The 25,290-nt window shown below is 44.0% G+C and overlaps 1 protein-coding gene across 2 annotated transcripts in view; it reads right to left on the reverse strand.

The window, feature by feature from the left end:
• The window catches only part of RAB6A (RAB6A, member RAS oncogene family), a 100,930-nt gene that overhangs the window by 29,875 nt on the left and 45,765 nt on the right, over positions 1-25,290 (reverse strand). For both annotated transcript variants that reach the window (XM_075919572.2, XM_075919573.2), the window contains exon 2: positions 4,234-4,292. In XM_075919572.2, coding sequence (XP_075775687.1) covers positions 4,234-4,292 — 59 coding nt within the window. The remainder of the gene's footprint in view (positions 1-4,233; positions 4,293-25,290) is intronic.

The raw sequence follows: 25,290 nt of genomic DNA on the forward strand, positions 1-25,290 counted from the left end.
ATGGTGCCAAAATAGCACCCAATAGAGAGCCCTGCCAACCCATCCCTTCAGTTTCTTCTTGCCAGCTACTCTGATGGAGGAGGGGGGTGGGTATCACGTGTATTCCAATCAGGTGACTCACAAGCCCATCTAGGAGGTGTGGCTGGAGTTCTTCACTGACTGGAGCACTGTCTGCCCAAAGGCTGCATCATCTCTAGACTGCTGCGTGATTGTACAGGGTGTAGAGTTAGTTCAGGCCATTGAGAAAGTGGCTAACTAGTAGGTTGGTGAATATTGAACAGCTGTGTGCCCCCAGATGAAACGCCAATATCACCCCTAAATGCACCTTAACAGAGGACACTGATAGACCTTTCTGCTTAAGACTGAACAGATAGTCCAATATGAATGATATGGGCACCAGAGTTGGTGAAACATACTGAACAACTGACCAGATGGTAAACTTCTTCCACTTGGCAAGTTATGTGGCTTTCACTGAGGGCTTCCTGTTGCCAAGAAGGACCTCCCTGACTTGGTCTTAGCAGGAGAGCTCAGCCGAGTTCAGCCCCAGAGCTTCCACGCAGTCAAGTACTGGTTTTCAAACTTTTTTCCTCAGGACCCAACATAATTTGACTAAAGCGTGGGTGCTCAGTGTGGCTGAGGATGAGAGGTTTGGATTCTAAGAGGGGGCTCTAGTTTTGGGGGTGTCAGGGCTGGTGGTTAATTCCTCTTCTACATGCCACCAGCCCAAGCATCCACCATGTGGGCAGGCACCTACCAGAATTCAAATCGAAACGTGTGGCTCCTCTGCTGTCTAGGGCAAACGAAGAGAGGTGAGCAGGAGCTGGGGGGTGAGGGGGAGGGAGGGCACGCAGGAGCTCAGGTGGGGGAACAGAGGCATGTGGGAGCCTCCAGGGCTCGTGTGGGGGAACAGAGGCATGTGGGAGCCTCAAGGGGGCTCAGGTTCATGGGAGCGATGACACTTCTCAGGAGTTTGGGGGAGGGAGCCCCACAGCCTTGCGGGGGCTCAGGTCAGGTTTAGGAGCCACAGGGGCTTGGTGGGGGAGCCGGGGGAAAAGAGGGGCGCAGGACACGTGAGGTGTTGCTACGGTCATGAGCACACCGGAACCACGTGGCCTCCCCACTCGCTGGTGGAGGGCCAGAGCCACATGGCCTCTCCCCCTAGTGGCCAGAGGGAGATGGCTGGCTGCCACGCCTTTTCCTGCACCCCCTCCCAACTGGAGGGAGATAGCTGGGTCAGCCTCAGCACAGCACTACCCACTGGCATCTGGAGGGGAGTGAGCCGGACCAGTCTCAGTCTGGCCCAACCCCTTCAACCTCCAGTGGCCAGAGGAAGAGAGCTGGGCCAGCTGCAGCCTCAATATGGCCCAACTCCCCTTCTCTCCCCCCCCCCCCCCCCAGTGGCCAGAGGGGGGAGAACCATTACAGGCCAGGGCTGCTATGATTCGACCTGGCCTTCCCTGGGAGCCGGGGAAGAACCAGGGCTGCCTATCCCTGGAGATGGGGGTTGGAAAGCATAGCGAGCAGGGGGCACTGCCCCCTAGTTATATTTAATAAAATCGTTCTGTTTACTATTAAACCCAGTGCAAATACTTGTTACCTACAGGGTGAGGGCAACAGCTGTACATCTTCTCTTTCATTAAGTCAAGGAAAGGAACAACTTAGGAGCTTGCTCTGTGTAAAACTTTTATGCAGCGTAAGATGGATTTATCCGGGTTCTGGCCCCACTGGAGCTGTGCACCTGGGTGCTCTGTCAAGGCCCTGTGACTGAGCCTTCACAGAGTTGAGCTGCTCTCAGTGTCTGCGTGGCTCTGCTTTGGACTATGACCCCGACTCTGTGCCACTGCTGGGAGTGATCAGAGGTTCTGGCTCAGCAGGACAGGGAGGTGGGGTGCCTCAGAGGGTGAGCTCAGTAGTAGGATAAGCCCAGCAAGAGAGTCTCAAGGCAATCTCTGTGACTGAACCCATCACACTGGTTATGAAGAAACTTTGGGAAATGTGCCATTTTATTTGTTTGTTACACACATACCCCAAAGCACAGCAGGGAAACCACTGATGATTTGTGAGTCAGCACAAGTGCTGCTTTCCCAAAACCAGATTATTAAGTACCGTATTTTCCGGCGTATAAGGCGACTGGGCGTATAAGACGACCCCCTAATTTTCTAGTTAAAAGATAGGTTTTCGTCTTATACTCGCCGTATAAGACTACCCCCCCTTAAGAGGCCAACCGGCAGCGCCCCAGCGCCCCTCCGCCTCCCCGGCTTTGCTCCCGGTGCCCCTGGTCTGCTGGGGACTGTCTCCAGCAGACCAGGGACACCAGGAGCAAAGCCGGGGAGGTGGAGGGGTCCCGCGCCTCTGAGGCTTTGCTCTGGCAAAGCCTCAGAGGCGCGGGATCCCGCCACGGCTGTGGCTTTGCTCCCGGTGTCCCTGGTCTGCTGGGGACGGTCCCCAGCAGACCAGAGGCACCGGGAGCAAAGCAGCAGCAGCGGCGGGGTCCCGTGCCTCTGAGGCTTTGCCAGAGCAAAGCCTCAGAAGCGCAGCACCCCGCCGCCGCTTCGGCTTTGCTCCCGGTGCCTCTGGTCTGCTGGGGACCGTCTCCAGCAGACCAGGGACACCGGGAGCAAAGCCTCTGAGGACGCCGGCAGCGGGACAGCCGCGGCGTGCCTGGGCTGCCCCGCTGCCGGCTTCCCCCGCGGCTTCGCAAAGCCCCTCTGCGGCTTTGCAAAGCCTCGGGGGAAGCCGGCAGCAGCTTTGCTCCGCGTCTTCCTGGTCTGCAGACCAGGGAGACGCAGAGCAGCTTTTCTCGCCCCGGAGTACACGGGCGGCGGGACCGCGAGGTCCCGCAGTTTGTGTCCTCCGGGGCGAGAAAAGCCCCGGCGTATAAGACGACCCCCGATTTTTGGGGGATGTTTTTTTAGCATAAAAAGTCGTCTTATATGCCGGAAAATACGGTAGTAGTTATAGGCAACAGCTTTGCAATTTGGGAATAAAACCCCCACATAAAACAAGGAATACTTTATCAAATACAAGCTTCCTATTTATAACTGAACCTGCCAAATATGGCTCTAGTGATTGGTTGACGCACTTTCAGAAATAAATAGTGCACTCAAATTTGTCAGAAGGGTCCAGATTATCTAACACCACACCTATAGCTTGAATTCTACCCTCAAACAGTTCAAGATACAGTACTGGACTTTTGACAGGGCTCCACTCCTCAGAACTTGGTACCCAGCTGCAGGAAAGCTGTGTTTGGATTCTGCCATTGACTAGCTTAGCTGTGTAATCCTGAGCAAGTTACTTAAATCCTTTGAACTTTATTCCCCCTTCCTGTTATGTAAAATTGGGAATTGTATTTTCCTACCTATGAGTCATGGTCGTGTTTGTAAAACTACAGATCCCCAGGTGAATGGGGCCATACAAGTACAAAGTATATTAAGATTTAAGTTAGGCACACATCAATGACAGCTAAATTGAAGCTAATTATTTGATAAGCCCCCAAGACTTCTTTAAGTCTCACTCATTCATTTTCCAATCACTCAGTTTATTACATCAGACCATCTTGCCATGGAGACAGCTGCATTATAACAAAGCATTGAGGGTCAAAGCTCTCCCATTAAAACTAGGACACAAACTCCACAGAGAAAAGACAAGAACTGAAAGAGAAAAGTACTGTGGGAAAGAGAGATGATTAAATAAAAGAATTGCTTTAACATATCCGTGTAATTACAGTGGGCAGAATCTGTACGGATGTTTGCTCCCAGGAGAGACTAATGTGTACTCTACTTGTCCTACTCCATAGAAGCTTTGCTAACACTGTTGTTCTAATGTAATCTTGAATTTAGGTCTGTCCAATTTGCCTACCAGCAGTGATGGGAGTTCTGGAGAGACAGGCTAGAAATCATTAATAAGGGTATAAATAATATCATCCAAGTTTAAGTGGAGGACTACCACAGTAGTGTTTTTAAAAAAATACATAAAGATGACATGGCTTTCAGGACAGGGACTGTTTGGAAAGTGCCTAGCACATGACAGGCGAGGTGGGACTATAAATAAGTAATGTAAAGTGAATTTGTTTTGAGAAGGGGCTCAGTGGCAGTTGGTTTCATAGTTTATGGTTGCCAGAGCAAACATGCTCCCTTGACAAGGAGCAGCTCTTGTCTGCAGCTGAGAAGAGCAGAGGGAGGAAGAGGGCCCAGCAACAACAGTTTGGCAAGATGCTACGGTTGATTGTATTACCTGATAGGTGTTGTCAAAGCTGTCATACATGAACCTGGTGATCAAGGAGGTCTTCCCCACTGGAAAAGAGAAAAACAGGTTCAAAGAACAGCTTTTAGTGTGATATTAGAACAAGTGACCAACCACTACATTCCAGGTTTAATTGGTGTTCCAACAATCAATACTGTGCAATAACTGGCCATGGGTAAAACAGAACTCAGTTTTGATGTAATAGCTGCTAACAGTCACTACCATTTTCTGAAAGCCACTTAGATATTAAGTGGACTTAATTAAGAAATTAAGTTAAATGCACAAAAATGCAAGCAAACATACCAGGTTCAACTACAGCTTCAACTTCAAATTGTTGTGCTTGATTTTAAAACTTAGCCAATTGGGCACCATTCTAAAAAGTAAGGTATTTAGCTTCCTACCTAGATTTCATTGGGAGTTAGGACCCTAAACATCTTTGTGGATCTGGGTCTAGCCTTAGACATTTTTTCCCTCTGATCTCATTTAACTCACAATACACACACACAGCATAACTAGCAGTCACTGTGCAGGAGAAAGTTATTAGTATATTTGGTACCTCAAGACAGAATGGAAATGCACTGGTGAAGTTAGCAGGTCCCACACCCACAAAACACCTGGAGAGGATCTAGTTTATGTTCCTTACTATCATATAAGCTTAGAACTACACTTGCAGACAACACATGTATTCCCCCTTGCACCATATGCAGGTACATGCAGTGTGAAGCAGCTCCTCACATTCCACCAAGTGGTGGCTGCATGTCAGGAATGAAGGAAGGCAGATTACCTAATTCCTTGGATCCTGTATCATGCCATTGTTAATGGCTCTCTACCACTACGTTTAGCAGTATTGGGTGCTTCAATAGTGTTTACCAGAGATTTCAAAGCACTCTCTCTAAGTTTCATGTCTCCCTGAGAGGCAGGTAAGTACTAACAACACTCTCACTGTAAATCAGGATCATTATAAGGCAGCTAGTCTCTGACAGCTAGTGTCAGATAGAGGCAGCAAAGTGGGGGGGAAGAAGGGGTACGTCAAAGCAGCCGGGGAGTCTGTACCTGGGCTCGGTGAGGCGCTGCCGCTTTCAAACACTGACGCGGCATTTCAAAGGAGCAGTGCTCCACAGCTGAACCTGGGATCAGCTGTGCAGCGCTGACCTTTGAAATGCCACTGTGACATTTGCATGGATCCCAGGGTCAGCTGGGGACTCCCCATTGCACAGAGCACAGGGTCAGCTGGGAAGTCCCCAGCTGATTCCAGGTTCTGGGGAAATGCTGCACAAAGCTCAGGGTCAGCTGGGGAGTCCCCAGCTGACCCGGGCTCCATGTGGCATTTCAAAGTAGCCACACAGCATGGAGCACGGGGTCCACGAGGGCGCTTCCGCTTTGAAATGCCCAAGAGCCTCCACTGGGGACTCTTGTACATTTCAAAGCTGGCCCCTGTGTACAAACTGGAGTCAATGGGACTTCCTGCTGGCCCCGGGCTGGGGCTGCACGTGGAGTTCCGCATTCCTCCTTTGAAAGGGCTCTTGTACATTTCAAAGGAGAAATGCCGAAGTGCCTAATGACTAGTCGAGTAGTCGATGGAAATTCCACTGACTACTCAAGTACTAAATTACTCAATAATTAACATCCTTAATCAGCGGCTGAGCTGGGATGAGAACACAAGTCTCCTGACTCTCAAATTCCTTTCCTATCTAGTCCACCACTTGCTCTTATTCCTGTTCCAGTTTAGGCTAGAAGAAGCCAGTGAGAAAATAAAGGAGCTGGACTCTGGAGCGTGATGATGGTGAAACTAATTCCCTTCCTGTGCCACATCACAATCTAGTGTTTTAAAATCCTTGCACTGTATTTCTAGTCCTAAGCCACTGCTTTGCCGTTGGAGTCTGCACTGTCACGCTGACTTCCACAAGCACCAGTAGAGCGACATCCAGGGGGCAGAGGCTGTTGCAGAACACAAGAGAGGGGAGAGCTGCATTACCTCTAGGCTGCCTACGCACATGATGGGGAGGAGGGGGAAGGCAGAGATAGGGAGAAGCTAAAAAGGACCCTGACTCAGCCTTTTGACAACATCCAATCCTCTACAAGCAAGGGATTTCTAAGGCAACCCAAACAGAGCATTTGAATTCATTTCCAGCATCACTGACTTTCATTATTGCTACCTTTTGAATCCAGCTCTGCTTTAAGAAATTAAACCTGCAGCTTCCAACAAGCAGCCTCTGAGACAGAACCCTTGAGTCCCAATGTGATTTCCTACCCTGGAAGTGTAATCCAATTTCACATGAAGCTCATAGGCTGCCTTTGTAAAAATGTAACATATTCCCTTTAAGGCATAGCTTTAGGAAGCACGCATCTGAGACACGGTAGAGATGGCCCCAAACTTACTCAGATTTACCCCACACAACAGAACACAAATGTGTGTCGAACAGGGAGATCGGTGCAGAGCACACAAAGCAGAGATCAGTCACAGGCTTACAGATCCTGGAGCAGGGCCACTAGCTGAAGGTGTATCAGGAGGATGTGAAGGTACAGAGTAGCAGCTTTTCTCCATCAGGGCAACTGCAAAGGTCAAAGAGTGAGTAGCAGTGGATCTCGCCAAAACACTCAGGACAGGAACCGATTCAGCAAATCCTCACTGCACCCCATGGGCTATCTATGAAGCCACCAATGGAAATCCTGAGAGTAGGCAGGCAACAGACCCACTGAGCTGGTTCTGGCAGGATTCCTGAGGCGCAGTGGGGTCGACCAGCGTCTTCCTGCACTACCAAGAATGAATCCACCCTCAAATGACAGGACACTGAAAGGATCAGCAGAACTAGCAATCAATGGCCAGTGAAGCATGTACTGCAGATATGAGAAAACATGCCAGCAGGCTGCCAGCATTAGCTTCCAGAATTCCTTCCCAGTACTTCTGGATCTCTTGGAAGTCATCTCTGCCAAAAATAAAGTTCTGATGTCCAATTTTTAAAAGGGATATTGAAAAATTGGAGAGAATGGAGAAAAGAGATTGAGGGCTGGAAAAAATACCTTACACAGAAATTTATAGAGCTCAAATTGGTTAAGCTTGTCAAAATGAGTGAGCTGTGACTTGTTAATACACTATAAGTACATTCACGAGGAGAAAAGGGCTTTTTCATCTAGCAGAGAAAAAACAGAAAAATAACCACTGGCTGGAAGCTGATGCCAGATTCCAATTACAAACAAGGCATACGTTTTTAACAGTATGGGCGGTTAACCACTGGAACAAACTAGCAAGGGAAGTATTAGATTCTCTATCTCTTGATGTCTTCAGTTCTGGACTGGACACCTTTTTGGACTATAGGCTTTAATCTGATTTAAATTATTGGGCTCAATATAGGGATTAATGAATGCAGTTTTAACTGGCATGCCAGATTAGATGACATATTGGTTCCTTTTGCCTTAAATTCTATGGACTCAAGAGCTCACTCATCTTTTTTCCTTGTCAAAACATACCCATAAAACAAATATCCAATTATAAAGAAAGAGGGTCTGATCAGAAAAGGGACTAAATAAAATGGCACCCTGTTAATATATTCACTGCATGTATTCAGAATCCAATCAGCTGACTGTTTTGCTGCTTTTTCACTCCTGCCAGCACTGCAGTGCCTACACAGCTATGGTACAGTTAGAGCAGTTAGGGGAAAAACATCTTGAATTATCAGCAGCATATTTGAAATCCAAAATAGCTGATTTTAGGTTCATTTTCTAGCAACTTTCTGAAATATGAAAATCCAACAGATTCAGCATTCAAATGCTGAACTGTATAATGAGGTAAGAGATATCACAGCAGGGAATTTTTGGAAATAATGAAAGGCTACTAAATAAAAATGGATAAAAGAAAAAGAAAATGAAGATTTGTTTTCATACCAAGCAGTAGACCCCAATTCTGGGAACTCATTTGACCTGCGCAAGACAGAAAAATATTAAGGAAGCTAAGGTTGTCATGGATTGAGAACTGGTTAAGACAGGAAACAAAGGATAAGAATAACTGGTAAATTTTCAGAATGCAGAGGTGTACCTAGTGGTATTCCCCAAGGGCTAGTCCTAGGACGAATCCTATTAAACTTATTCATAAATGACCTAGAGAAAGGGCTAAGCAGTGAGGTGGCAAAGTTTGCGGACAATACTAAAATGTTCAAGATAGTCAAGGCCAAAGCAGACTGTGAAGAACCTCAAAAAGATCTCACCAAACTGAGTGATTGGGCAACAAAATGGCAAATGAAATTTAATGTGGCTAAGTGTAAAGTAATGCACATTGGAAAAAATAACCCCAACTATACATGCAATATGATGGGAGGTAATTTAGCTACAATTGATCAGGAAAGAGATCTTGGAGTTATCATGGATAGTTCTCTGAAAACGTCCATGCAGTGTGCAGCGGCAGTCAAAAAAGCAAATAGGATGCTAGGAATTAATAAAAAAGGGATAGAAAATAAGACAAATATCTTACTGCCCCTATATAAAACTATATATACTGCGTACAGATGTGGTCTCCTCACCTCAAAAAAGGTATTTTGGCAATAGAAAAGATTCAGAAAAGGGCAACTAAAATGACTAGGGGGTTTGGAACGGGTCCCATATGAGGAGAGGCTAAAGAGATTGGGACTTTTCAGTATAGAAAAGAGGAGACTGAGGGGAGGATATGATAGAGGTATATAAATTCAAGAGTGGTGTGGAGAGGATGAATAAAGAAAAGTTATGTATTTGTTCCCATAATATAAGAATTAAAGGACACCAAATGAAATTAAAGGGTAGCAGGTTTAAAACTAATGAAAGAAAGTTCTTCACACAGTGCATAGTCAACCTGTGGAACTCCTTGCCAGTGGGGGCTGTGAAGGCTAGGACTATAACAGAGTTTAAAGAGGAGCTAGGACGTTCATGGAGGTTAGGTACATAAAAGGCCACAGGATAAGGAAAGATGCTCCTGGCATCTGTTTGTCAAAGGCTAGTTATGGATGGCACGAGACAAATCACTTGATCACTGTCTTCAGTTCACCCTCTCTGGGGCACCTGGCACTGGCCACTGTTGGCAGACAGGATACTGGGCTAGATGGACCTTTGGTCTGACCCAGTATGGACATTCTTACGTTCTTATGTAAAAATCAGTGTCAGGAGTTTTTTCTGCCTCTGCGTGATGGTCACAAAGTGAATCCTGATTTGGAGAATGCAAAAAAAAAAAAAAAAAAATTAACCAATTTCTATTGATATAACTGTAGCTCAAACTCCTCTGCCTGAAGGAGTACACAATGTGATAGTCAATTGCCTCCACTTCAGAGCTGAAAAACAACTCTCCCCCTTTACAGACAAACCCTTTCACCAGCAGTGAGAAGCTGCATAGTCTGTAGGGCATTTAAGGCAGTCACTACAATCCACATTCCTTTCTATTAAACTAGAGCAGTGTAGCAATAGGTGCCCTGGTTTTTGGGGAAAAAAGCTACTCTAAAGAGTTATCAAAATTCACAAGTGGAAGCAATCTGATAGTAAATTATCACTTCTATAAGTTAAAAGTAGTATGGTTTGGGTGGACTAACTAAAAGGTCGATAAACTTAAAAAAACAACAAACAGTCTGGTAGAACTTTATAAACTAACAAAACACGTAGATGGTGGTTGAAGCAAAATGCAGGACAATGTAGCACTTTAAAGACTAACAAGATGGTTTATTAGATGATGAGCTTTCGTGGGCCAGACCCACTTCCTCAGATCAAAAGTGCTACATTGTCCTGCATTTTGCTTCAACTACCCCAGACTAACACGGCTACATTTCTATCACTATTGTAGATGGTGGTATGAGCTTTCCTGGGCACAGCCCACGTCTTCAGATGTGCCCACGAAAGCTCATGAGTCCATCTACATGTTTTGTTACAAAGTGCTACCAGACTGTTTGTTGGGGTTTTTTTAAGTTTATCCTGTACAGACTAACTCGGCTACCCCCTGAAGCTTCTAAAAGGCTCAATGGGGAATAATCAACAGCTTCACAGATGATGAAGCCAGGTATTCTCAGTGGTGGCAGATGACAGAACAAGAAGCAATGGTGAGATGCAGTGGGGGAGGTCTAAGTTGGATATTAGAAAAACTATTTCACTAGGAAGGTGGTGAAGCACTGGAATGAGTTATCTAGGGAAGTGGTGGAATCTCTATCCTTAGAGGTTTTTAAGACCAGGCTTGACAAAAACCCGGCTAACATGATTTAGTTGGGGTTGGTCCTACTTGAGCAGGGGGTTGTGGACTAGATGATCTCCTGAGGTCTCTTCCAACCCTAATCACCTATGACTATGAAAAATATTACTGGGCAGAGACTTTAAAGGTTCTGGTGGAATGCAGCAGGGTTCAGTCTGAAACACATAAATCCTGGCAGATATCTGATCCCCTCCTCCCCACACCCTACACCCCCTCTGTTACTGGGGGGAGTAGGAGATACTGATGCCAGGTCACTAATGGCCAATCAAATCTGGTGATATGTGAGATGAGCTGATGACCTAAATTTAGTTCCTAGTGAAATTGTCAGTAGGCCTGGATGACTGCCTGTGTTGCATTCCCCAACAGTACCCATTCTAAAACAGGGAAGATAATTATCCAACTAGCAGACCAAATTCAATGATGAATCCTGGTCACATGCCACTTGAGATACATTGCGCATATGTTAAGTGTCCGTGTTTTTTTACTCGGCCGCTTGGAACCACTGCAGATTGTTTCTGCAGAAGCCAAGAATCATTTGGGCAAGGAGACTAAAAATGCTCAGGAATGAGGGATCACTGGCAGCTTTCAGAACCACTGCTCATGCTAGATCTTCTAGGCTTCATATTCAGACTGGCACCTCTGAAGAGCACTAAATTTATGTTTTTTAAAACATCAAAAAAAATTACCTAAGCCAACTGCATTAAAGGCAGATACCAGAACTAAAGAGATTAAGACATTCCCCCTGCTCCCCACAGCAGTTATTTAAAGGAAACAGGATGAAGTTTTCCCATCCCCCGGAGCAGATTCCATTAGCAACAACTCACTGGCTCTCCCCAAGGAAAGCATACTACTGGTGGGAAAGAGCAGCAGGGTCATACAGCCTTTACCAACGAGAAGAATGCAGCTCCCAGGAAGATTTTAAAAGCAGATGCTCATCACTCTAAGGCAGATCTAGTCTGTTCTGCCTGCAACAATGCTATAGTATCTTCCCTCTCAAGAAGGCAAGACTTAGACAACTCCTCCTCCTTGCTCATACACACACAGCTCTCCTCAGCATGTTAAATTACATTCCTTGCAAGGGAAACTGTTGTTCGTGTCTTCTTAAAAACAGTGCTAGGGTGTGACCATTCTGCAGGTGTCATACCAGTCAAAGAAGAGGATCACATGAACCACTGGATGCCCTCAACTCCAATACAGTGAGTTCAGAGGCCCAATCTCACAGGGCTCTGTGCAACCTGAATGTTGCATGTTACAATCAATAAAGCTGGAAAGCATGCTTTGTTGTGTATAGGAAAGGATTAAGGCAATATACTGCTAATGAAAATGTGCTGGAGATGGATCTTTCACAAATACACTATGGACAGCAGCTAAGCAAGCTCCCCTCTCATTGGACCATCAGCGTGCGCTGACTATAACCTCAAGAGACCAGCTATGTGGGAGACATCTCTATGTCACACTCAGTGTTTGATCTCTGCTAAGGCTGACCACAAGTGTACCATGACACTTGTTCAGTGAGACCTCCAACTCACTTCACACAGGCCAGAGGGCTAAGATGGGAGTAACTTGGGACCATTTAGACAAATTACCAGGCAGATTTAAAGTTTATCTGCTTCCTGAAAGATGTTGCATTGTACTGCTTCCATCAAACTGAATATTAGAGATGCAGAAACCCCACATCAACCATCCACTAATAAAAACTGATTAATAATAGCAGGTCTCTACTATTCCTGTGTGCCAGCACTAACAGTATATGCTATTGGCCACTACTGGCACTGCAACAAAATTGCTCTGTGTTTTATGCTATAATGAGTCACTAGGGAGACTCACAGAAGTAAGATGGAAAAGACCCATTAGATCATGCAAATCGTCTTCTTGCCAAGGCAGAATTACAAGGTCATCTGTTTCCAGGCAGTTTGCTAAGGAGTTTAGGCTGAGTGACCCACAAACAAAAAAGAAACTGCAATTGGGCCACTTTTGCTTCTTTATGATGTATGAAGACTCCTTTTTACAGGTTTACTTGTTTTACATTAGAAATTCAGGCTTTCTACACAAAGCCTTCCAAGAAAAAAAGGAATGGCAAATGTTAAGATCTCACATAGAGAGAGAGCAGTGAAATCTGACAGAGTGGAAGGGATTTTTATTTAGATTTCTTAAAACATTGATAATCCTCCTATTTCTTGCTCTCATATCAACCCCCAAAGAAAAACTGGGAGACCAATAAAAAAATCCCATATGTTGAAAGACTCCAATAGCCACTGCCCTCTTCAATAAGAGGATGAGAAAGCTTCCAATCCATTTCTCAGGGGAGTCCTCCAAGAATTGCCCTAGCAAAACTAAGGCTTGAAAGTCTTGTTATTTCTAAAATGTAAAAAACTAAGCAGAAGCTTTAAAAACCTTTTACGTGTTCTTTGTAAGGAAGCAAAAGCCAACCAACCAAACCAACTACCACCATAAACCCAAGTTTCTTAGCGCCCTTCAGCACCCCAACCGCACACATACTTCACAGGTCTCCTTTAAGGGGAGACAGTTGATGATGTGGATACTTGGGAAGTTATAAGGTACCCAACCTACCTAAGGAAGCTCAATGCAGAATACATAATGTGCAGGGGAGCCCACAGCCTCAGCAGGCCCCTAGGCAACTTGGGGGGGGGGGGGGGAGTTGACGCCGCCACACTCCTGGAAGCAACAGGACCTTGGGTGGAGGAACAGAACTGAAGACAGTATGACCTTAGTATGGCTTGGACCTTGGTGCTGCACCCCCTTCAGGAGCCCCAAGTGCTTTTAAATCATTGGGCCCTGGGACAACTGCCCCATCAGCAGTCCTGACAATGTGGGTTTCTAAAGCTATTCCTGCTGGCTTTTGTCTACACTAAGGCTAGTCATTTGCAATAATGCACCTCACTAATGACTGCTGCAGGGCAAGGCTCAGGCATTTTATTGTCATTTAACTGTGTTCTAGGTCCCCCCGTCCCCACACACACTTGTGGCAGGGTCAAATGACCTTACACTGCACTATAGCTACCACGGACAAAGCAGCACTATGGTGAACTGTTAAGTCCTAGAGCTTTTCTAACTGTTGGTTTCAAACCAATATTGAGTCCTCAATATAGAAGACATTCATGGGATCTCAGAGATCAGAAGATGAGAGTCTAGAAACATGAGGGATAGGCTACAGCAGAGCTAGAAATAAAAGCCACAGAAAGGGAAGAAGTGTAGCTTAGTGGAAAGATACAGCATATTGAAGGATGATGCATGAAAGTCTTTTTTAAACTCATTTAAAAAGAAACCCCAAAGGTGGACATGTTCATACTTGACTTAAAATGATCCATGTGAGCCGGTCATTGAGGAAATTTATTTTTAGATATTCCAGCCCACTCTCCCGCTATAGGACGAGAGTACGAGAGTGATTAAAGCAGTATGTTTAAAAAAAAAATCATACTGTCCTCTGTATTCTCCTCTGTCAAGCAATGGAAATTTTGCCCATTCCCCAAAGCAGTAAGCAGAGTTTGCTGATTCTCTTGTGGATGTGACAGAGCCAGCAGCAACCAATATTCATTATTTACTAATTATTACAGTAAGTTTATTATTGCTTCTAAGGGGTTGGCTACACTGGCATGTTTTGTTGCCAAAAACTGCCTTTTGTTGACAAAATAGTGAGAGCATTTACACTGCAATGTGACTTTTGTCAGGGAAAACACCCAGTTTTGGTGACAAAAAACTTCCATCTCTGGGAGAGACTTGTCTTTTCACCTCCCTTTATTGTCAACAATGAGTCAGTGTGGACTGAGCTCTATCCATAAGACAGCAGACTTCTGCCAGGTTTCCACAATGCCTGCCCTGATGGCTCTGCTCAGTGTTTTGCAATCTCTGCTGCCCTGCAGGCATGTCTCTCCCCCTTTTCAAAGCTCTAGGAAGTATCTGACAGTTGAGTGAGCTGCTCCATTTGGAGAACAAAGAACAAATCATTGGAATGCTTCTGTTCTGCTCTAGGAGGAACACAGTGGCAGGCAGACTGCTGCTTCTGGGGTAGGGCTGGAGAGACTGCTGGGCTGCTTTGACATTTCTCAGCACGGAGAGCTCACAGAACTACGAGGAAATCCCAAGCAGCACAGGGATCAGCTCTGCCTTTTCACAACACTGCACTTTGGGATGCTTGCCCACAGTGCTTTACTCTATCTGTCGACAGGGTACTAGCAATATGGCCATGAAATGTTGACAATGGAAGGCAGATAAAACGGTTTGACCAGTTTTCATTTTTGGTGACTTTTGCATGTTGACAGAACTTTTGTCACCAAACTTTCCCAATGTAGACATAGCCTAAGTTTACTTAAGATGAAAGTAACACTATGGAATGTCAAGAATGAAGAGGATAGAGCAAGTCCATGAGGAGAAGCAGGAGTGAAAGGGAACTTTCAGCTCATGCAGTCCAGGCCTCTCTTTTTAGCATAGGCTTTGCCTACAGAAATTTTCATCTTTAAACATTTTTCATAGATGAAACTCAACAGCTGTTCCACTGTCAAATTGTTCTCTCTGATCAGGAGATTGTCTCCTTTATAGAGTAGCTGCTGCAGAGACAGCCAATCAGGACCCAGCAGACCGGTATAAAAGAAGCTACTGGGCTAGGGCCTAGCAATTCCTTCCTGAAGCTCAGCCCAGGCACACTTCAGGATAGCACTACGGACAGCTCCAAGGGGGAGCTGGACTTCAGACCTGGTCAGAATCAGGTCCACCATCTGAAGACTAGCCGGTAAGCCAACGGACAACCCTTGCAGACCCCTGGATAGGGAGGACTTGCCCACAAGGCCCAAAAGAAAGGGCTGGACCGAGCACCTTCCTGGGGAAGTGGCCCAGGGAACATGACTGCAACCAATCTCTGAGACTCAGTAGGTAACTGCTACTTATAGAATCCTTGGGCCAGAGGAGTGGGTGGGCCTGGGTCCCCCCCTCCTCCCAAGCCCCAGCAGCCCCAACAGGGTATAAGAAAAAGCCTGGTCCCAGACTATATACCAGGCACTTCCTCTCCAGCAGACAACTGGGTAGAGCATAGGTTCCCAAACTGGGGAGGCATGAAGAAATTCCAGGGGGGGGGGGCGTGAGGTGATGTAGCCACTCTCCACACATCCCCAAGTAAGAGCCCAGTCTGTCCAGTAAAAAAAGTCAGAAAATATCATGTGAAATGTCTGGTATTTTCTGTTTTTCCTGGCTCAGGTATCCACTGGAACACGCACAGCTCAGGCTGGCTGGGGTGGAGGGAGCATCTCGGGCAGACTTCAAAATGGTGTGTGTGGGGAGAGAGACCATAAGACTGCCCTCAGCCACATAGGGGCGCTCACAAGAAGGGCAGAACCCTTTACAGATATAACGGTCGAATTTATAAAGATCAATTACTTATCACCCAATTTTGTAAAGTTGGAGATCCATATTCCCACTGCGCTCACTAATTCAATGTAATCAGAAGTAGCACGTCCCCCAATAGGGAGACTGTCAGTTTTGAGAGTGATGCACTGTGGATAGCTATCCCACAGTGCCTGTGTCACTTTGCATTCTGGGTTATGTTTCTTATGCATTTTGGCAACAAAACTGTGCTTTAGGTAGTTTTGGGCTCATGTCATCAGCAGCCCATAATGTGCTTATTTATTCCCTCCTCCCCCACCTCCTGCTTGAGATCAAAGGGAAAGTCTTTTTGTGCCCTTTTTGGCCTCGATTCCCACACAGATACTGTGGTATTCACCTTGGTGTGTCTAATCCTGGAGTATGTTGAGAGCGTATGCATGGCACTCCAGGAAGGGGACAAATCTCAAGATCCCAGGGACACACTTTTCAGGCAAGTCCTTGTGTTGAGCAACTTGCAAACACCGCCAGCATCTGACACTCTAGACATAGCAGAATGCCAGTTCTGGTGCTGTCAGACAAGCACAGACTGTGCTTATGCAAGTATGGGAGCGCATTGGCTGCAAAACTTCAGAACATAGAAGGCCACTTTCATGGAACTTTGTGAATGGCTCTCTCCCACCCTGAAGCACAGGAACACCCAAATGAGACCTGCTCTGACAGCGGAGAAGAGTGTGGCAATTGCCCTGTGAAAGCTTGCATCAGCAGCTACCACTCAGTTGGGAATCAATTTGGAGTGGGGAAATCTACAGTAGGGACTGTTATACAAATAATCAAGACAATCAATACCATTCTGCTATGGAGGGTAGTGACTCTGGGAAACATGGATACCATAGTGGATGGTTTTGCCATGATAGGGTTCCCTAACTGCAGTGGGATAATAGATGGAAAGAACAAACCCCATCTTGGCACCCAATCACCTCGCCAAGGAGTACGTAAACTGCAAGGGGTACTTCTCAATGGTGCTGCAAGGTGCTAGTGAATCACAGGGCCATTTCACCAACATCAACATGGGATAGTCCGGAAAGATACATGACATGCACATCTTTAGGAATCCTACCTCTTTGGAAAGCTGCAAGCTGGAACTTTTTCCCAGACTGGAAAATCAGAATCTGAGAGGTGAAAATGCCAATAGTGATCCTTGGCAACCCAGCCTACCTCTTGCTCCTGTAACTTATGAAGCTGTACACAGGCAGCCTGCACCACAGGAAGGAGCAGTTCAACTACAGGCTGAGCAAGTGTAGAATGATGGCGGAATGTCCTTTTGGACATTAAAAGGGAAGGTTTAGGAGTCTACTAAGTTAGACCTCAAAGTGCAACATATCTTTTGTGGTGGCAGCCAGCTCATATTTGTGAGAGCAGGGGGGGGGGAGAATTATTTGGTGGGGGGGGGGGGGGCTAAGGCAGAGTGCCTAGCCAGAGATCTTGAGCAGACAGGCACCAGTGCAATAAGGAGAGCACAATGCAGAGCAGTGCAAATCAGAGAGGATTTAAAGGAAGTTTTATGAAGGGCGAGCTTTGAGAGTCATGCATGTTCCTCTCAACGAGGTGTTCCTGCATTTGTGTGTTTGTCTATAATCCCCTGCCCCACACTGCAATACAAGCAAAAGACTGTTTAGAAATCATGCATTGTTGTTTAGGGAACACAGCAGGAATAGAAAGGAGTCCATGGTGGGACACTTGGATGGGGGAATAAAAAATGTGAAGACAGCCTTTTTGCTTTGCAATGCACTGGAGGTTGAGGGGGAAGTTACCCTTGAGTTCTGTGATAGATAGGAGGGCTGACCAGCACTCAGGGAATAAACCTCAGATAGCTAGCAAGAGTGTTGGCAAGGGGGCCAGAAGAACCAATGGGGATACAGTGCTGAAATCTGAATTGGATATGGATACCTGGTCTGCTATTGCTTTCTGTGGATTCTAAGTTAAGGGCTGGAGCATGCAGATGCACGGACCAGAACAGATCATGAATAGAGAGAAAAGTGTATCTAGTCACGATCAGGTTATTTTTCTTTATTTTTGTTGTTTGGTTTGAACTTCTCAGTGTGAACTTATCCAAGTGGGTCTGGCCCACGAAAGCTCATCATCTAATAAACCATCTTGTTAGTCTTTAAAGTGCTACATTGTCCTGCATTTTGCTGTATGCCAGTGTTTCCCAGATGGTGTTCCGCAGAACCCCAGGGTTCCGCAAAGTGAAAATAAGGGTTCCATGAGAAAATTCCATTACAGTAACATTTTAGGATTAAATAAAATAATAATTTTGTGATTTTTGTATTTAAATATATGCTACTAAACTAAATATAGATCTCATGACCTTGTTTAATATTTGTTTATTATTATCCTTACTTATTTGTGGTCTACATTTTCAGCTCCATATGTTAGACTGTTATTAAGGGGTTTCACAAAATTCTTTCAAGTTTAAAAGGGTTCCGTGGCCAAATAAAAGTGGGCAACACTGCTGCCTGTGCTCCCTCCTCCATTCACTATGTAAGAGTTGTTCCCAGAGATATTCTCTGTATTTTAATTTGCTTTACTTAGCTGCTCTGTAATGCCTAGCAATCAAGTATGCTTTACCAAGTATATCTTCTGTTTTGCTAATAGAAATCACTCCGAGAGGAGTAAGTCAGCACAATAATGCCGCCCATTGACACAGCACTGTGAAGACACTGCAGGAAAAACAATCTAAGTTATTATGCTGTGTAACGCAGGTCAACTTACAGCTTTAGTGTAGACCAGTTTCTCGACACTGTAACTGCATCTCAGATCTTTAAGAATGTTCAACCCAAAGTGGACTTTGCTTGACAAGTCAGAACAGCTACATTAAAGGTGAGAAAAATGAGCAACCATCTAATCCAGAGTCAATTACTAAAACAGATGACTAGACTTACTCATTATTGAATCTGGATACAAATACAGTAAAAAAAACTAGAATATTTGAAATTCTCTGTATTAATCAACTTGGATTTTAACAAGTACAAATAAAGTACCCCCAAAGCGGGAAGAATTCTTAAGAAATGTTGAAAAGATCCTTCAACAAAAAGCAATATCCTAGCCCTCAAGAGACTCCCCATGCTTCCTAGCAACTCAACAAAACCAGAGGTTGAAGCAGTAACCTATTAGCTCACCAGCACTAGCCAGCCTTCAGTACTCATATGCTGAGACAAAGCCTGAGTGGTTTGGTTTTTTTAAAGGAACTATCAGCTATGTATACAAAACTAAATGGATTGTAGAAAGTCTGCATGAATATTTATGACTGTCTGGTGCAGAACAAGCAGGAGAGGAAACAACAGAGTGGAATGAAATGGCATGAAATAATGAGGGATGACATTCACCTAGCAAACGAATGCACTCCTAAAAAAAGAAAGCAATTTACTTTGTCAATGGTTAATATGATCAACTGTAGCTTTCCCTAAAGAACTGTACTAATATGGAAAGTATAGAAAGGAAACCAAGAATTTAAATAATGATTCCATTTTGAGTGAAGATTTAAACTGTATCAGCTAGAGTAATTAAGGGCCTGTCTTTAACATTTATTTTTCTGACAACATGTTTAGTGTCTCTCTCTCTATCTCCAGGAGATACAGATGCACTTGAGAATCAAAATTCCTCAAAAGGACCTTAAATCAGACACACAACTGGTACAATGGAAAAATGTATGGCATTTGTTTCTATTGTGGATGTAAGAAGTTAGCGAAAATTAAGACTATTCAAATGCATGGTATGCGGCTAAATGCCTTTTAAAAAAAAGTAAGGTGGGTACCATTTCAAAGCCATGTGTCAGTCGCTACATGGTTTACAAGAATTTTCCCCCAACCTGAAAAACTGTTTACAAAGGCTGATGTTTAATAATTTGTACTGTAAATTTATACAGATCTGTGTTTATCAACATATGCAAGAAAATAACATACATTTTAGAGCTAGCCACCAAGTATGCTATAGGCACCAGTAAGCCCACAGGAAATAAACACTTCATTTTCCTATCGGGGTGCAGACTGAAGATTCTGTTCCAGTCAGTCTGGCAATAACCAATGTAAACAAACATTTTCATGCCTATTTGTTGGCTGACTGCCTTTTCTTGTTAAGCATTACCATAATTTACAGAAAGGGACCAGTTACTTCCCTATCTCCATTAACCAGTAATCAAGTGATTAACACTTCAGTACCTCCTAGGAAAAAGAAAACTTAAATGATGGCTTCTTGGAGCAGCTGGTTCTGGAACCCACAAGAGAGGAGAGGCAATTCTTGATTTAGTCTTAAGCAGAGCACAGGATTTGGTCCAAGAGGTAAATGTAGCTGAACCGCTTTGAAAGAGTGACCATAATATAATAAAATGTATCATCCCGGTAGAGGGGGAAAAAAACACCTTAGCACCCAACACTGTAGCATTTAATTTCAGAAAGGAGAACTACACAAAAATGAGGTTATTTAAACAGAAATGTAAAAGGTACAATGCCAAAAATAAAATCCTTGCAAACTGCATGGAGACTTCAAAGACACCTTAATAGAGGCCCAACTTAAATGTATACCCCAAACTAAAAAAAACAAAGACATCAAAAAAAGTGCCACTGTGGCTTAACCACGTAAAAGTAGCAGCGAGAGGGGGGGAGGGGGCATTGTTTAAGAAGTGGAAGTTAAATCCTAGTGAGGAAAAAAAAGGAACATACTGTCAAATTAAGTGTAAAAATATAATAGGAAAAGCCAAACAGAAGTTTGAAGAACAGCTAGCGAAAAACTCAAAAAGTAATAGCAAAATGTTTAAGTACATCAGAAGCAGTAAGCCTGCTAAACAATCAGTGGGGTCTGTTAGCAGGAGAATAATATAATGAGAGATGCACTAAAATAAAAATGGAGACCGTGCTTGAAGGGACAATCCAAGATGGAATTGTGGTGCATGATGGGATTTTAAAATGGAACCTGACAGAGGACTTTTGCCGCCAAAACCATCCTCTGCACACGGCACGTGGCTATGCACACCGCACCTGTTTGTCTGCACCCAGCACCATTCTCTGCATTCGGCACTCCAGCTGCTTTCCCGCTCAGAGACGTTTATAAGCTCAGACCCCAAAAGAGCTCGGGTTCTTCTTTCTGGGTTCCTTGCTTTGTTTTGCTGCTTCATGGGTTCGTCGTTTGTCTAGCTTGCTGTCTCCAGGACCGTGGTGAAGGCTGGGGCCTATCCTGATAACAGACCAGCAACCATCGGCTAGCAACCATCGGCTAGGTCACCCACTGTGGTAAAAGCCCAGTGCAAGTTGACTCCAGCTACCTGTCTTGATGAATTGGATATGCCGCCTAACTCCGATTGTGGTGAATGCCCTCTACTCCGGAGCTGGAAAACCATCTTGTGTGTCTACCCATGAACTGACTATCATACCATCGACGGAGTAACAACAGGGACTCCTCAGTGTTCCTCCCCCAAGACTGTCTGAGCTAAAGGATTGTAGGTCCTGAGCCTGGAGGATCAAGATGCTAAAGGAGCACTCAAAAACAACATAACTGTGGAGAAACTAAATGAATTCTTTGCTTTGGTCTTCAGAATGAGGATGTCAGGGAGAATGCCAAAACTGAGCCATTCTTTGTAGGTGACAAATCTGAGGAACTGTCCCAGATTGAGGTGTCATTACAGGAGATTTTGGAACATTTTGGAACAAATTGATAAACTTGACAGTAACAAGTCACCTGGACCAGATGGCACCCACCCAAGAGTTCTGCAAGAACTCAAATGTGAAATTGAGGCACTATTAACTGTGGTTTGTAACCTATCCTTTAAATCAGCTTCTGTACCTAATGACCGGAAGATAGCTAATGTGACACCAATAGGGCTCCAGAGGTGATCTTGGCAATTTCAGGCCAGTAAGTCTAACATCAGTACCGGGCAAATTAGTTGAAACTATAGGAAAGAATAAAATTGTCAGACACATAGATGAACATAATTTGTTGGGGGAAAAGTCAAAATGGATTTTGAAAAGGGAAATCATGCCTTAAGAGAGTTCTTTGAGGAGGTCAACAAGCATGTGGACAAGAGGAGCCAGTAGATATAGTGTACTTCAATTTCCAGAAAGCCTTTGACAAAGTCCCTCACTAAACGCTCTTAAGTGAAGTTAGTTGTCAGGGTATAAGAGGGAAGGTCCTCTCAGACTGATAACTGGTTAAAAGATAGGAAACAAAGGGTAGGAATAAATGGTTGTTTTTCAGAATGGAGAGACGTAAATAGTGTTGTCCCCCATGGGGCTGTACTGGAACCAATCCTATTTAACCTATTTATAAACGATCTAGAGAAGAGGGTAAATAGTGAGGTAGCAATATTTGCAGATGATACTAAATTGCTCAAGATAGTTAAGACCAAAGAAGACTGAAGAGCTTCAAAAGATCTCAAAAAGCTAGGTGATTAGGAAACAAAATGGCAAATGAATGTTAAATGTTGATAAATGTAAAATAATGAATGTAGGAAAAAATAATCCCAACTATATATATATGATATGATGACGACTAATTTAGCTATAACCACTCGAGCGATATCTTGACGTCATTGTGGATAGTTCTCTAAAAACATCCGCTCAGTTTGCAGTGGCAGTCAAAAAAGCAAACAAAATGTTAGGCATCATCTAAAAAGGGATAGAGTAAGTCAGAGAATATCTTATTACCTCTGTATAAATTCATGGTACACCCACATCTTAAATAATGCATACAGATGTGGTTGCCTCATCTCAAAAAAGATATGTTGGCATTGGAAAAGGTCAAGAAAAGGACAACAAGAGTTATTAGGAGTTTGGAACGGGCCCCATATGAAGAGATATTAAAAAGACTTGGACTTTTCAGCTTAGAAAAGAGGAGACCAAGAGCGGATATGATAGAGGTCTTTAAAATAATGATAGGTATGGAGAAAGTGAATAAGGAAAAGTTATTTATTTCTTCCCATAACATAAGAACTAGGGGTCAGTCACCAAATGAAATTAAGTTAGCAGATTTAAAATAAACAAAAGGAAGTTTTTCTTCACATAGTGCACAGTCAACCTGTGGAACTCCTTGCTAGAGAATGTTGTGAAAACCTGGACTTTAACAGGGTTCAAAAAAGAACTAGATAAATTCATGGCAGTTAGGTCCATCAATACTTATTAGGCAGAATGTGTAGGAATGGTATCCTTAGCTTCTGTGTATCAGGGGCTGGAAATGGATGACAGGAGAGGGATCAATTCTTGTTTCCAACTAGATGTCTACACTAGCAGAGCCAAATCACAGAAAAAAGAACCTTTGTATTGCTGTTTTCTAGATGGAAGGTATCAGATCCTGTTTGGGACAAAAACATTAGTCAAGGCAAGGAAGAACGGACGTTTAAAAAGATGTGCTGACTAGCATAAGTCTCCAAGGTCTGGCAAAAGGCCACATCTGATATGCCTTGAATCAAGTCTAGTGGTTTATAAAAGAGTGACTATACAGGGATCTCTCAAGTTCTGAGATAAATCCTTCTTGCATGTCAGCGTAAGACTGCCATGACACCAGCTCAGTTAAGCTTGAAAATGTAGTCTTGAATCTATGGGCAAGTCTATACCACGAAATGAAGTCAGCCTAAGTTCATCGACATACAGTCACTCCAGTAACTGAATCAGTTTTACATGACGCTTCATGGATCAGTGGTGTGCACCACCAGCAGCGCTTGCCCGGATTTAACTGCCAGGCTGCGGCAGCGCGAGTTCTGAAAGGCAGCAACAGCAGATATAAGCATCTACGCTGACACAATCTCAATCTAACTACACTGGTATGAGTTCCATACCTCTTGCAGAGGTAAAATTAGGTTGGCGTCAGAGGAGTGTTACATCGGTGGAAGCTACATTTTAGCGTAGATACTAGTAACTAGTGTGTTCTAATGTAAATCAATGTATGCTGCCTTATGCTGACTAATTCTAAAAACAATTAAGTACCCGCAGTACCTACAGTTTTCAGACAATTTTTTTTCTATCATTGCAACACATTTGTTTAAACAACTTAATCGCAGCCGAGTGGGCGATTAAATTTTTGGGTGTAAAAAGTACAAAAATAATAAAGTGCTGTAAAACTTCAAACAAAAATTCAATTTTCTCCAAATTTCAGTTGTGCTGACGCGCACACATACCTCGCCCCCAGACTTCTCCTGAGTACCCCTAAGAGTACTCATACCACTGGTTGAGAAACACTGGTGTAGACCATGCCTATGGCTTGGTCTATGTTACCAACTTATGTCAGTATAACTACATTGTTCAGGGGTGTGATTTTCCTCACCCATGAGTGACACACTTACACTAGCCTTACCCCTCCCCCACCAGCCAGCTTAGATTGGGCTTCTCCCACTGACATAACTACCATCTCACAGGTGGTCAATGGAAGGCAACTTATGTTGACCTAGCTATGGAAATGTCTGAGAATTAAATTTCACCCCTGCTGATATATCTGCCCTTTTAGTTTAGCTGTTGAAGAGAAGGAATAAGGGACTCCCATTTCCTGATCATAGCCACCTAGAGAGAGTTGATGTTAATGTTCTGACATGCAAGGTATATTGGACCCTGACTTGAAGGAACTGGAGAAAAAAGTGAGTGAAGCTAGGAGATAGGTTGTAAAGGTGCCATGGTAACTGAAGTACAAGTTTCTTCAGGAAGAAATCTGGAAGATTTTAGTACAAGGAGTTAGCAGGGCATGAGTAAGAGAAAAAAACATCATTGATAGGAATAACTTTTCAAGTTCAGTCTGCTCTGAGATGTCTAAGAATATGCTGAAGGTGATTTGATAGCTTCTTCATCCACACAGTTAATTCCTGGATCAGTCTGTTGCTTCTTGCATCTTTTTATTTATAAACTTCAGTATTATAAACACAGGCATTGCCATGCTGATCAGACCCACCTGTCCCATATTGCATCTCTTGATGGTCAGATAAGCTGATGCAGAGCTTATCCTGATGCTGATCCTGGCAGCAACAAGATAAGTTGCCCTTGGGAAGAGAAAAGTTTCCTCTTAACACCCAATATTTAAAGATGGCTTATGTCCCAGAACTTGAGGGTTATATGCCTTGCCACTTCAATATTAAAAAAAAATCTGAATATTCTGCACATACATAGAATTAAATATTTACATCTGAATCACATTAATTATTAATATCTTGGCCCAATGATAGTTAGGAAAAAACATGTTCCCCAGACTAATCTTGCCAGGTGCAACAAAAAACCCTCTTTATAATTTCCCATCTTCCAACTTGTGTTGATTATTTCCATGTTCTTGGATCTTCTCTACCTACTTTGGTTTATTTTTCTCATGCCAGAGTAAAGATCCATCTCTATCTCAAGATATTAGAATTAAGGATGCAAAGAAACATTTTAAGAAAGTAACCATGTAATCTTTAAAAATCCTGGTGGTTATACATGCAGTAGGCTCTGTAGTAGAAGGCAGAGCCTGTAGCGCAGCCAGCTCCCCGTACTGCGGGCTCTACAGTATTCATTTTATAC

Source organism: Pelodiscus sinensis, chromosome 1 (genome assembly GCF_052426305.1).
Source record: "Pelodiscus sinensis isolate ZL-2025 chromosome 1, ASM5242630v1, whole genome shotgun sequence".
NCBI classification, from domain to species: domain Eukaryota; kingdom Metazoa; phylum Chordata; order Testudines; family Trionychidae; genus Pelodiscus; species Pelodiscus sinensis.